At 38.8% G+C, this 13,652-nt stretch overlaps 1 protein-coding gene across 1 annotated transcript in view; it reads right to left on the bottom strand.

Moving 5' to 3' along the window:
• Window positions 1-11,452, bottom strand: part of TYR (tyrosinase) — an 82,830-nt gene extending 71,378 nt beyond the window's left edge. Inside the window, exon 1 of the mRNA XM_037521808.1 lies at window positions 10,350-11,452. Within this exon, the coding sequence (XP_037377705.1) occupies window positions 10,350-11,168 (819 nt within the window). The 5' untranslated portion in view covers window positions 11,169-11,452. The remainder of the gene's footprint in view (window positions 1-10,349) is intronic.
• Window positions 11,453-13,652: the final 2,200 nt, after the last annotated feature.

The raw sequence follows: 13,652 nt of genomic DNA, 5'->3' as shown, positions 1-13,652 counted from the left end.
AATTACTTCTGATAGAGCATCCTCTCTGACCTTGTGCTGGATATTTTTTTGTTTTGTCCCATTACTCAATCTTCATCCTTCTTTACTTATATCCGTGCACTGGAAAGATGAATTTTAGGATTATAACAAGTGCTCCCTTGAGCTTAGGCTTCTGTTAATGGTGGCACCTACCATTCTGCTAATGGGGGCTTCAGAGGACAGTGAAGGGGTCCCCAGAGGTTCTTCTGTTCAGCCAATTTGGATCACCTCCGTTCCTCTGCTAAGAACCTCTGTCAAATGACCCTCACAATTTAACAATTTGCTTCATGGTCCAAGAACCTGTTTCTCTTCTTAGCCTTTATGTCCAGAGGCAGTGATTGCTATTGCCAGTCTCTGGGCGTTGTAATATCTCTGTTAGTTTTCCTAAACCCTGGTCTAACTGTAAATAAACTCTCCTAATACAAATCAACTTGAGTATGTCATCTATTTTATGCAGGAATCCTGAGTGATGCAACCCTTATATGTACTACTTTCTTTCTTCCTCATTTTTCTATGGCTTTCTTATTACCAGACCTCACCAAACATTCTTCTGCACCATGTTCTTGCACAGGCTGTTTCACTGTGTGGACCATTCCTCCCTTAAATATATGCATAAGTTAATCTGATATATTTTATTGCTACATTGAGGCCTTAATAATATTTATTCAATGTAATATCCACCCATGAACTATAATTTTTTGTGTAGAAGAACTGGGGTATAGGCCAGAGGTAGGAGGGGTGAAAGAATTCACCAGAGACAGAGTGAGGAGCAGAGCAGGCAGATCTACTGAAGTGGACTGCTGAGAGGAGCAACAAGAGAAAGTAGAGAGTCTGTTTTGCCATTGTAGGTTAGCTCCATGGCTGGGGATTGAACTCAGCCTGTAGCTGTGATAGCAATGAAACATAACCTTCCATGAACTTTAGTAGTAGAACTTTTGGAGCTAGTTAATACCAGCGAAATGAAAGCTGACTAGGTATAACTGTTCTCAGCTCTAAAATGTCTGATAGCATGGTATTGGTAATTTCATAGCTACCATTGTTAGAATATTTGTTGAAGTATTTATACTATCAAAATTGGCATAAGTTATAAATCATGATCATCCCTCCCCTCTCCCTCATAATAGCTAGTAGTTAAGCATTTATTGGTGCCACAATACTCTACTTTATCCATGCACTTGGCACTAACATGCTATATAATTAATTTACTTATTATTACTTTTTTTGTCTTCCTGTTTACAACATTTTAGCCTCCACTCCACTAGATTGATACCATCCATGTAAGTGCTCACAACTTAAAGTGTTCATATTTCTTAAATGGGTATTTTAAGAAATACCCATTTTACCATACTATATATGACCCAGAGGTTTAGGATACTGTATATGACCCAGAGGTTTAGGATCACATCTCTTCAGAGGTCTGTTACACACCACACGCACCACCAGGGCACCTATATTTCTCCACTGTAGTCCATTTGTCCTCTCTCTCCCTCCCACTCTCCAACTGGTAGGTTTAATTTTACAGTCAGAGAGCCTCCCCTGGGTGCAGCAGTTGAGTGCTGGGCTCTGAAGCTGCCCACAGCCTCTGCAGCGCCAGTTCGATCCCCGGCCACCGGTGAGGGTCCCACAAGGCATGGCAGACCTCTCCTGTCTCTCCCTCTGCTCCCCTCAGCAGTGCATTCCGTCAGTCTTCCTGTTCTGTTCCCTGCTCTGGCTCTGGCGAATTCTCTCACACACACACAACCCCCCCGCCCCGTTCTTCTGACTGTACCCAGTGCTTATATAAATAAATAAGTAAATCTTTAAAAAAAAATACAGTCAGAATTCTAGGGTTTGTTTTTGTTTGAATCTTCGCACCACGAAAATAAAATGTGTGCTAGCTTGTTTGTTTCCTTCCTAATAGTGGACATAAAAAAAAAAAAATACGTCTGTTCAAATGCAATAAAAACAAATCAATTACTGAAGACTAGAATTATATTGTTATTCCCATTTGATTAATGAGGATACAAGAGATTGACATGCCCATGGTATTATGGGTTTTGGTAAAAAGGTGAGAGGCCCTTGTCTAATTACTTTCCACCATGCTTTGATGCTTCCACCCCTGCCCTCAGCCTTACCCTGCCGCAAGATGCAATGGGGCGGAACTCATGCCAATGAGACAGATTCTGCCAAGGTAGGAAGGATAGAGGCCCATTGAGGGTGAAAGTGGTAAAAGAAAAATTGTAAGAAAATGGACACAGACCCTGTATTTGTGAGCAGGAGATCTGCTTGTAAGCAGAAAACCTGCCTTTCATCAGGACAGAGGCAAAAAATGCTTGATTGGAAGAGGAGAAGGAGGGATAGGGGTGATAGTTTTGTTTGAAAAATAAACCATATCCAGATAGTTTTAAATGATTCTACTGAGTAAGAGACTCCTGCAGAATACTCCATTAAATTAGAGGTTTGAATGGAATTTCTGACATTTTTATTTTTCTGAAATTCCAACAGTCAAGCAAATAAATGTTCAGATAACTGGGTGTAATATTGCAAAGATAATATCTAAACTGGTTCTAGAAATAATATGAAAAATATTAATCCCAAATCATTATATTTGATACAAGAGGAAAAGCAGTGTAGTAAAAATTGTAAATACTGTTGTTATTACCATAAAGATTGCAGTCAGGAAGACATGTCTTCCAATATTGACTCTATGTGTTATATAATCATGCACAAATTACTTAAGCTTTCTGAATATCAAGGTTTTTTTTAATTAAAGATTTATTTTATTTATATATGCATACAATAGCTGGGATGTAGAACTGAGGTGTGGGGGGCAGTGAGAGGACTCACCAGAGACAGATTGGGGAGCAGAACAGGCAGATTGACTGAAATACACTGCTGAGGGGAGCAGCGGGCCATGTGGGTTAACTCCCTGGCTGGGGATCAAACACATGATGCTGTGACTGTGGATTGCTTCACAGTGCTGAGACTTAACCCCTTGTGCCACCAGGAAGGCACCTTTCTGTGTATCATGGTTTATCACCTGCCAGTAGGGATTACAATAACTTTTTAGGAAGGATCAAATAATCTAACATATCTAAAGCATTTAGCATGCAGTGCCAGTTACAGAGTGTTTAATGAGGCAATTATTGTAATTATCATTAAGTTGTCATTGGGCAGACAGCCAAAGCGTTTATATAAAATTTATTTATAAATATATAAATGCTTTGGCTGTCTGCTCAATGACAACTATATATATATATATATATATATATATATATATATATATATATATATACACGCACACACACACACATATATATATATATAAATATATTTGGGATAGAAGTATTCATGCATTTTTTAAAGATTCAATTTTATTTATTTATTTATTTATGGCCTACACCTGTTTGTGGGGTGTAGGCCAGAGGTGGGAAGGTGAGAGGATCCACCAGAGACAGAGTGGGGAACAGAATAGGCAGATCAACTGAAATACACTGCTGTGGGGAGCAGTTGGCGAGTCAGTGTGGGTAGCTCCCTGGCTGGCATCAAGATCATGTACCCATGGCTGCCTATAGATGGATAGCCCTGAGACTTAACCTCTGTGCCACCAGGGATGCTCCAAAAGCATTTTTAACCCTGAATCTGTTACTGTGGTTGAATAATCGTTATTATAACAAATAGCATAGATATATCATGTAAAGATATAATAATAATTTCCACATATCAGACTCAAAGATTATTTCAGATACAAAATTAGTTATTTTAAATAAATGTATTTCATTTAATCCCTACACAGGGCCTCCCCTGGTGGCGCAGGCAGTTGAGCGCAGCACTGTGAAGCTGTCCGCAGCCTTTGCAGCACGTGTTTGATCCCTGCCGGCCTGGGAGGCTCTCAAATGGCGAAGCAGACCACTTCTGTCTCCCCCGCTGCTCCCCTCAGCAGTGTATTTCAGTCAGTCTGCCTGTTCTGTTCCCTAATCTGTCTCTGGTGAATTCTCTCACTGTCCCGTGCATCTGGCCTATACCCCGGATCTTGTATAAATAAATGAATAAATCTTAAAAAAAAAAGTAATCCCTACACAATAACACTTTAAAATATAACCTAATATCAGATCCAAAAAAATCTCAAAATAGTTAAATAATTTGCCATGATCTTAGAATTAATCAACAATCTGGTGAAAATTTTATCTATAGGTCTCAAAAGATTAAATACCCTTTCTGCTACATTATTCTGATTTTTATGCCATTCAAATTTACATTAAAACCAAAACCGAGCATATATCATGTTCCCCCCCACCCCATTTATTTTCTGTGGCAACAAACCAAAGTACAAATATTCCTCATAACTCGTCTAGTATCATCTGGTAAATGGCAGAGGTCTTTTGATGAGGAATTTGTTCTTTTTATTTCAAAACAGGTGACTTATGACATATGAAAAATATCAAGTATTCCAAGTAAAATGAAGAAAAGTAGATAAACCAACAAACAAAACAGATATACTGATAAGGTATTGATATTGAAGATCTACAAAGAGGTTATACAAATCAACAAAAAGAAAACAATCTAACCTAAAAATTGGACAGAGGAGCTAAAAAGATACTTCTCCTAAGACATTCATACAATCATCAGTCATATGAAAAAAATGTTCATTATCACTATCAGGGAAATGCAGATCGAAACCACGATAAGATACCACCTCACCCCTGTGGAATGGCCCATATCAGAAGAATCAGAAACAGCAAGTGCTGGTGACGAAACCCTATTGCACCACTGGTGGCAATGCAGACTGGTCCACCGCCTATGGGAAGAAATGCGGAGAGTCCCCAAAAGTCTAGAAATGGATCTACCATATTACGCAGCAATTTCACTACTGGGTGTTTATCCAGAGAAACCTGTGCTCCTCTGTTCACAGCAGCACTATTACAGCCCAAGTATGGAAACAACCGAAAGCCCCAGAACAGGTGGCTAGAGCAAGAAAATGTGATCTATGTACGTAATACAATTCTGCTCAGAAAACAAAAAAAGAAAAGCTCATGCTCTATGTGTGGCAACGTGGCTGGAACTGGAAGGGATTATTCTAAGTGAAGTGAGTTAGAAAAAGAAAGATAAATAGTGGATGGTTCACTTATATAAAGAAACTAAACAAAGGATCAGACAGAGACAAAATGCAAGACGGACCCTTGAGCAGACAATAGATCTGAGACATTCAGGAAAGCAGAGGAGAGCAAGAGCTGGGGAGCCTAGAAAAACATGTTGGGGGGAGAGTAGAATGGAACAGTGAGGAAGGTGGGTGCTGGAGTGGTGGTGAAACTATGGCAACCTAACCCTAGGGGGAAAACCTTATAATGTGAAAAATAAACAAGGATGTCCCGATAGTAATAACAATTATTGAAAAAAAAAAAAAAAAAACAGACTAATAGATCTACTAATGGATAAGGTGAACCGAGGTGATGTTGTTCTAAATTTAAAGAAATAGCAACAAAAACTTTCAGGGTCAAAGATTCCGTTATAGCATCAGAGCTTTCTTTACTTGAAAAAATAAATAAATAAATAAGAGTAAACCACAAGACACTCCACAGAACCTTTTTCATAAAGTAAAAAGTGAAGCTGTAATTTCAACGAGCTGTTTCCGTGGTTACCTAAAACCCATGACTGCTAAAATGTGACATTTTTCTTCTCACTGTTTGCTTCCATGCCATGTGCCTTTCACCTGATGAGTGAATTCCTCAGTCGCATTTTACACGTGTCTATCATGTAGGAAATATATTCTCCGTTTTTCTCCATCATGACAGCTTCCTTTGATTTACCTTTTATTTTTATGAGTAACTTATCTGTTGCTTGCATAATATGGATCTAATTGGATTGAGCAACATTATTTGTACTTTAATGTTATTAAGCACTCCAACCTCCAACATAAATGACTGTTTAAATTTATGGTAAACATACTTTCACTTTAAAATTTCTTTGAACAAAAATAAATAATACAAATAAAACAGGAATTCTGAATATAAACAGATAAAATTAACATTAAAACTACCTTTTTTTGGGCCTCCCCTGGTGGCCCAGGCGGTTGAACACCACGCTGTGAAGTTCTCCGCAGCCTCTGCAGCAATGGCTCCACTGCAGATGGCTGGCGAAGGTCCCACATAGCACAGCAGACCTCTCCTGTCTCCCTGCTGCTCCCCTCAGCAGTGTATTTCATCAGTCTGCCTGTTCTGTTGCCCGCTCTGTCTCTGGTGAATCCTCTCATCCAACCGCGCATCTGGCCTGTACCCCGGTTCTTGTATAAATAATTAAATAAATCTTTAAAAAAAAAAAAAAAAACTACCTTCTCTTTAAAGATTTAATTATTTATATTAATTAATATATTTTTATTAGGGCTTCCCCGGTGGTGCAGCGGTTGAGCGCTGGGTTGCGAAGCTGCCCGGGGCCTCTGTAATGCCGGTTCGATTCCCGGCTGCTCCCCGGGCCACCGGAGGAGGGTCCCACTTGGCGCGCAGACCTCTCCTGCCGCCCGCTGCTCCCCTCAGCAGTGTGCTTCGGTCCTTCTGCCTGCTCTGCTCCCCGCTCTGGCTCTGGTTAATTCTCTCACCCTCCCGCACTTCTGACTGTACCCAGTGCTGGTATAAATAAATAAATAAATCTTTAAAAATACATATATATTTATATTAATTAATATAAATATATTTACTTATTTATATGCTGGGGTGTAGGCCAGAAGTGCAGAGAGTGAGAGGATTCCACCAGAGACAGAGTGGGGAGCAGAACAGGCTGATTCACTGAAATACCCTGCTGAGGGGATCAGGGGCGAGACAGGAGAGGTCTGTTGTGCCATGTGGGTATATCCCTGGATCGGTATCGAACTCCTGCTGCAGTGGTTGCAGGCAGCTTCACAGTGCTGTGTCTTATCCCCATCACCCCCAGGAAGACCCCTAAAACTAACTTTTTTTACATATAATTCTATTTAATAGAAAACTTTGCCAGTAGATTTTACTTGTCTCACATAAATATTTTAGAATATCTGGCCATGCGGTATTTTTTTTCTTAAGGTATGTTAATACTGAAACTAACATTTGTCTTCTTTTCAATTTTGTTTAATTCAGCCTGTATTTATAATACCCATGTCATATACCATGTAGTAGTGTTGTAATATAAATTTGGACAAAGTATAATGATCGCACAAAGTGGTGAGACACAGTTCCTCCTGATTAAACAAGGGGGATCACTTAAAGTTTTATGTAATGTTTTCATTATAACCTGAATTAAAACGATTACCTCAGTATATCTGTTCCAGCTATCTGTGCAATTGGATTTTAAGCAAGTTATGACAAGTTAGGTTTCATGTCCTTGAATCAGTGGTTTATTTCTGATCATAAGTGGTTGCTTATAACTAGGGAATACCATAGTTGACTTGAAATAGCATTGAAGTCAGAAGTATAGTGGGTTTTAAGTTTCAATTCTTTGTCCTTGGACCAATAATCCTATGTTCTTTGGTCTCTGCATGTTTCTGTTATAAAAGGGCAGTGCACTACATACCTTTTTTTTAAAGATTTATTTATTTATGCATGGTACAGGCCAGAGTTGTGGGGGGTGAGAGGATTCACCAGAGACAGAGCGGGGAGTAGGACAGGCAGACTGACTGAAATGCACTGCTGAGGGGAGCAGTCGGCAAGTCAGGAGAGGTCTGCTGCACCATGTGGGTTGCTGCCTGGCCAATTGAGGGCATCGAACTCCTGCTGCGGAGGCTGTGGAGGCTCTGGACAGCATTATAAGCTGTGTCTCAACCCCTGAGCCACCAGGGAGGCTCAGTCAACTACATACCTTGATTTTTTTTTTTTTTTTTACTCAGAGTTCATACATACTATGAATCTCTAAAACTTCTATTTTTATGAAGAAATATGAAATTAAGAAAAAATGGAGGCTTTACATCAAAGGAGCTTTCAATGTTGCTAATTTGAAAGGTATTAATGAAATTACTGAATCTAGAAGCTCATATCACATGAACTACTGTAGTTTTCTATTTCAGAGCTCAAGTCAGAAGAATGCATTTGAATTAGTGGTCTAGTGGTATGTTTATTATAGATTCTGAGTTGTAATGAAATAGATTCATAAGTAATTTCCATATTAATTAAATCAGGGATTCTCAGTGTTGATGGCACATGAGAATAACATCAATTTTTAAAAGTAAAAATGCCTGGACTTCACAGCAGATGCCCTGAATGTCATTTTTGTGGTAGAAGATAATTGAGTAAACCCATATAATTTTATTTTTATCTCCCTAAGTGATTTAGAGGCTGAAAACTATTAAACATAAACAATACAAACAACTGATCTTATTTTTTTAGGAGAGACAGGATAGAATGGAAACAGTACAAGAGCATTGGAATTGACTGTCACCTCCTATAATGCATCAACCGCTTGGTTGGTGGACACAAATGTTAATTCATTTCACCTTCCTTATTTAGAATGTTGTTTGCTTGTTTTCCTTCAGAGGGATTCATCTACCCTTTTTCCTAATTTTATGTTTAACAGATTAATGCACAGCAGTTTAATCCTGGAATAATATTGAGACTAATGCTGTAATCCTTTCAGTCCAGTGATTACCACTAGACCAGAAAATCTACTTTATACATAAAAATGGCCATGATCAAAAGGAAAAAAATCTATTCAATAATTAATAAATGATTAGAAAAAATACAAATACAGTTCTTGTTATGATCAGGTGGCATATATATTATGTAATTAAATATCAATTACTTTTCTTAGGCTTCAGTTGGCTATTATAACTCTTTAATATTTGTACTTTAAGTAATTCCCCAGACTCTCTGGGTCAGTTGAAGCAAAATAGTTAAGAAAACATTACAACAAACCAAAACTCCTATATCCAAGCTTAACAGGATTTAAACATCAAAGGAGGATATAAGCACTTGATGAAAGATATGCATTTATAGATTGATAAAGGAGGTCTGAGGTTTACTGAAATAGATTTTTTCAAGTATATTTTCCTAGCTTTTCCTGCATAAATATTAACTCGTGATAATTACTGACATTAGTGACACCAGAAGTTACACAGTGAGCATTTCTCAACGAGCTCCGAAGGCTCCATTTAGAAGCTATGTCAACTTACTAGGAACAGGTAACAGGGGAAAGTTATTCCCCTGTCAAAACTGCAGAGTGCAAGGCACAGATGGAAGATTATTCCTATCTCATTCAATATTGTACTGAGTTCCTTAATGCATTGCTAGACAAAATTGCTGTATTAGACATGTCTAGTATACAGGCAGAGAAACATTCCCTCCAATATGATTTTAATATGGTAAATAATTAAAAACATATCCCTCAGGTTATTTTTTGTCTCTTAGCCAGTGTGAAAAATTCAGGTAAAACTGAAATTAAATATCAAAATAATTCTCCTTTATTTTATACAACACCTCTGATGTTTTCATGTTTAGACAAGAAAGTTTTTTTCTTCTGTAGTCTATTGAAAAGAGAGACAGAATGGGTCAGATCATTTAGCTAAAGACATCATAGCAGTCATGTTCTTGGAAATAGTATAGCGTAGTCATGCAGCCAGATTACCTGAGAACAAGCATTGTATCTGCTACTTTCTAGCTCTGTGATCTTGTGCAAGTTACCTAATGATTTTGTAATTTAATGTTTCAATTAATCTTTAAAATAAGGAAGATGAAACAAGGCTACCCTTGAATAGGTCTACCCATAAGCTGAATGCTCAATGAATATTAGGTTATTTTCATTATTTACCTAATTGTGCCTCAGAATCCTCATATATTTTAACAATGAAGATTTGATATATTATTTCACAAGCTTTCGTGGTGATAATAATCACCACTGACACTGAATAAATGATTCATCCCAGAATCCTTCCTTAAAGATTCTGATTGATGGGTCAGGAATAGGGTGAATAATTTGTAGTTTTATTGTGTGTAGTAAATGAATTTTATTGTAAAGAAAATTTCAGAACCACTAGCCTAAGTTACTTATTATCACTAGCCTAAGTTATTTATTATTTAGTCATCTAAATATTCAATTGCCTATTCATTTATCTTTTACCAGGCACTATTCTAGGTGCTGGGAGATACAGTTATGGACTAAGTATTCTATATTTATTAGATCATAGGAAATTAGAACTAGACAAGTAAGCACACAGATGTCTATATAACTATAATTATGAAATATGTTGTGGAGAAAATGCATAAAGTTTGTTGAGAGCTCTTAACAGGGAATATTTTCTATGTTTGCAGAGAGAAATGGGGAAGGATATTTAAGAATACCTATCTGAAGAGGCTACTGCTAAGGTTCCTTTTTGCTCTGATATTGTATGTTCATCTTACCTGCCAGGACGAGAAGATGGATGCTGGGCTAAGTAGGTTAGGGTTCGCCTGGTTGCGACCTCCCATGTACTCATCTGTACAAACATCACAGTTTTCTGCATCTCGCCAATCCCAGTATGGAATAGTGAAATTCTCATCCCCTGTCAAATTCTGGATTTCTTGTTCCCACAGCAATAAGAAGAGTCTATGCCAAGGCAGGAAACCTGGTGCTTCATGAGCAAAGTCAATGTCTTTCCAGATTTCAGATCCCCCCAGCAGGGTATCCCTTGACACATAATAATGCATCCAGACAAAGAGGTCATAAATATTGATGTCACTAAACATAGGTGTTGATCCATTATTCATTTGTCCATATGTGCCTGTGGGAATGACATAGTCTGGGCTGGTAGTATGCTTGGCTAAAGTGAGATAAGCAAGAAATTTGTCCTTTTCTGGGACACTCAAATCAAAGATGTTTCTTCGCACCAACAGTCGCCTCTCTGTGCAGTTTGATCCCCAAAAGCCGAACTTGCAGTTTCCACAGTTGAATCCCATGAAGTTGCCAAAACACTGGCAGGTCCTATTATAGAAGACAGAGGGCCAAGCTTCCCGGTCATCCACCCCTGTGAAGGGGAATTGTGGCCCAAGGGGTGCATTGGACAGAACAACATCCTGACAGGAACCCCTGCCTGAGAGCTGGCCGCACGGACTGCCATCGCCCCTCCACAACGGGCAGCATTCCTTCTCCATCAGGTTCTTGGAGGAGGCACAGGCACGAGGGAAATGGCCTGTGCAGGGCCGAAAGCTCCACAGCAGAAGGTGTAGAACCGCCAGCAGCATTCTTCTGCTAGTGCTCCGTGATCTGTTGGAGCTGGTTAAGTGACTCACGCAATTTTCTTTCCAGCTACCCCTACAGTGACTATCACATGTTTTGGCTCAGACCTATATAATACCACTCCCACCTCCAGATTCAAACACTCTTTATCTTAAGCTTTCATCCTCTGAAAAGCACATGACTCTCTTTTGGCTGAACTTGGCATGCATCCCACAGTGGACTGGTCCTATGTTAAAGTGAGGAACACTATTTAACATTTATAGTGTGATCATTACAGTTAGAATAATTATATTAAAAAATAACCAGTTTGCTTCCCCTCAGACAAGAATTCCAATCGCAGTCTTATGGATAGTGCAAATGAAACTTTTGTCTATATCTGTGATAGATTCCAAATTAGACTGATATTCTACCAAGTCCTTTTGTCATTTCTAACAATATAGATGGAACTGGAGGGGGTTATGCCAAGGGAAATAATTCTGAAGGAGAAAGACAAATCTGCATGGAGTCATTTGCATGGGGATGTAGAGAAACCAAACAAAAGGCCGGGTAAGCCAAGCTAATAACAAATCCTAGAAATTTGACTATAGAACTGGGGCTATAAGAGGGGAAGGAGCAGTGAGTGGGGCAAGAAGAAATTGGGAACAGAGCAAAATGTGTGGAGGTGGCTGACAGTGGGTGCTTTGGTGGTGGGTTTGTGTGGTAACGGAGCATGATTGGGGAGATTCTGTACTGTAAAACAATCAGCATTGTAAACCACTGATACCTTAATAAAAATAGTATGAAAATATTAAAAATGATAATGCCATAACTAAATTATCTCAGTTAGTTGGCTATAAAATGAATGGTGATTTGAAGTTGAAAATGGAAAAAATAGTGTCAAGAATCTCTATTCTTTTTTTACAGTATTTTTTTTTTTCTTTTTAAGATTTATTTATTTATTTATACAAGAACTGGGGTACAGGCCAGATGTGCTGGAGGGTGAGAGGATTCACCAAAGCCAGAGCAGGGAGCAGAACAGGCAAACCAACAAAATACACTGCTGAGGGGAGCAGGGGGCGGCAGGAGAGGTCTGCATGCCATGTAGGGCCCTCGCCAGGGGTCGGGGATCGAACCAGTGCTGCAGAGGCTGCGGGCATCTTCGCATCCCAGTGCTCAACCGCTGCACCACCAGGGGAGGCCCAAGAAAACAAAATCAGGAGCTGTGTTTCATCAATGGGCTTGGAACATTGATTCAGGTAGACCCTTCCCCACTACAGGAAATTAAACTTGGAGTCTTAAAAAAAAGAAGTCATTTAAAATAAGGTGAGTTGAATAATGAGAAGATAAGAATAATCAAATCAAATCAAGTTTTCCTTTGGGATTCTCCCTTCCTTTTCCTCCCTATACTATAATCTGGATGATCCTTTCAAATTAAAGAACAGGTGGGAGAAAATGAAAGCTCTGATGGAAGCAGCAGCAGTTTGGTGCTTAGCAGTGGCTTCTGGGAAGCTCGTCTTTATCCTGGTGAGGTTGCAGTGTTAGTCTCTCCACTCTCTTCCCTTTCTGGAGTTGATTTTCTCATTTAGAAAAACATCAAGGTTTTTCCGTACATTCCCTTGAGACTCAAAGCAACCTTTTAAAGACAGAATGAACAGAATTGGATGAGGAGGAAGAGAAGTTTCTATGGAAATTTTGCCCCCGGCTGAGTTCAGAAAGTCATCACATGATCTTCACAAGGAGGCTTAATCTTTTTTCTTCCTCCTTTTTTTTCAGGACCACAAAGAGATTAGCATAAGGCTTCTCTTCCCTGGGAAGTCTTAATTCTGTACTACTTGTAGCCACAAAGGACTTTTATAATTACGTTCCCTCTATTGCAGACAGAATTCATCTTTTCATGTTCAATTTTTAATTAAGAATTTTGCTTCACACTTGGCCCCACCCCCTTCATGAGGCTTCCCATTGAGTAACTTGAAAGCCTGGATCACACCACTGGGTCTCCGTGTCTATGCTCCCAAGTCTCTTTTTCACAATCTTCTGCAAATCCTTGGAGGAAAACCTAAAAAGATTTTCTCTAAATTTCCTTCACAAGTTTGATTTCCTTAGCTTTATAGATCTCATTACCCCCAAACATAGGGCACTATCACCTTTTATCCTTATGTATAACAGTCTTATTGTGAGTACAAACTTCATAAATATCAAACCCCATTTAGTCTGGTTATTCCCTGAACTCTAGATGTCCATTCTCTAGGTGTCTCTAGTTTATAAAATTGATTAATAACTTCTTAAATTGTTATAAAAATCAAAAAGTTATTAGGAAAGATGACAGAGTGACTATGTATAGTATGACTCATATCCAAGGTAAGTTTTCTGGGAGAAGCTACATTTTCAAGTGACATCTGCAAGAAGTGTTTTTAGTGAAGAGAGGAATAGTTGGAGAGAAAGCATTATAGGTAAAGGGTATGTCATATGAAGATACTCCAGAAAGAAGCAGTTTGACAAGTTTAAGGATT

Source organism: Talpa occidentalis, unplaced genomic scaffold (assembly GCF_014898055.3).
Source record: "Talpa occidentalis isolate TD23 unplaced genomic scaffold, MPIMG_talOcc4v2.1 talOcc4.3, whole genome shotgun sequence".
Classification (NCBI taxonomy): Eukaryota; Metazoa; Chordata; class Mammalia; order Eulipotyphla; family Talpidae; genus Talpa; species Talpa occidentalis.
This window is presented reverse-complemented; position numbering and strand designations above follow the sequence as displayed.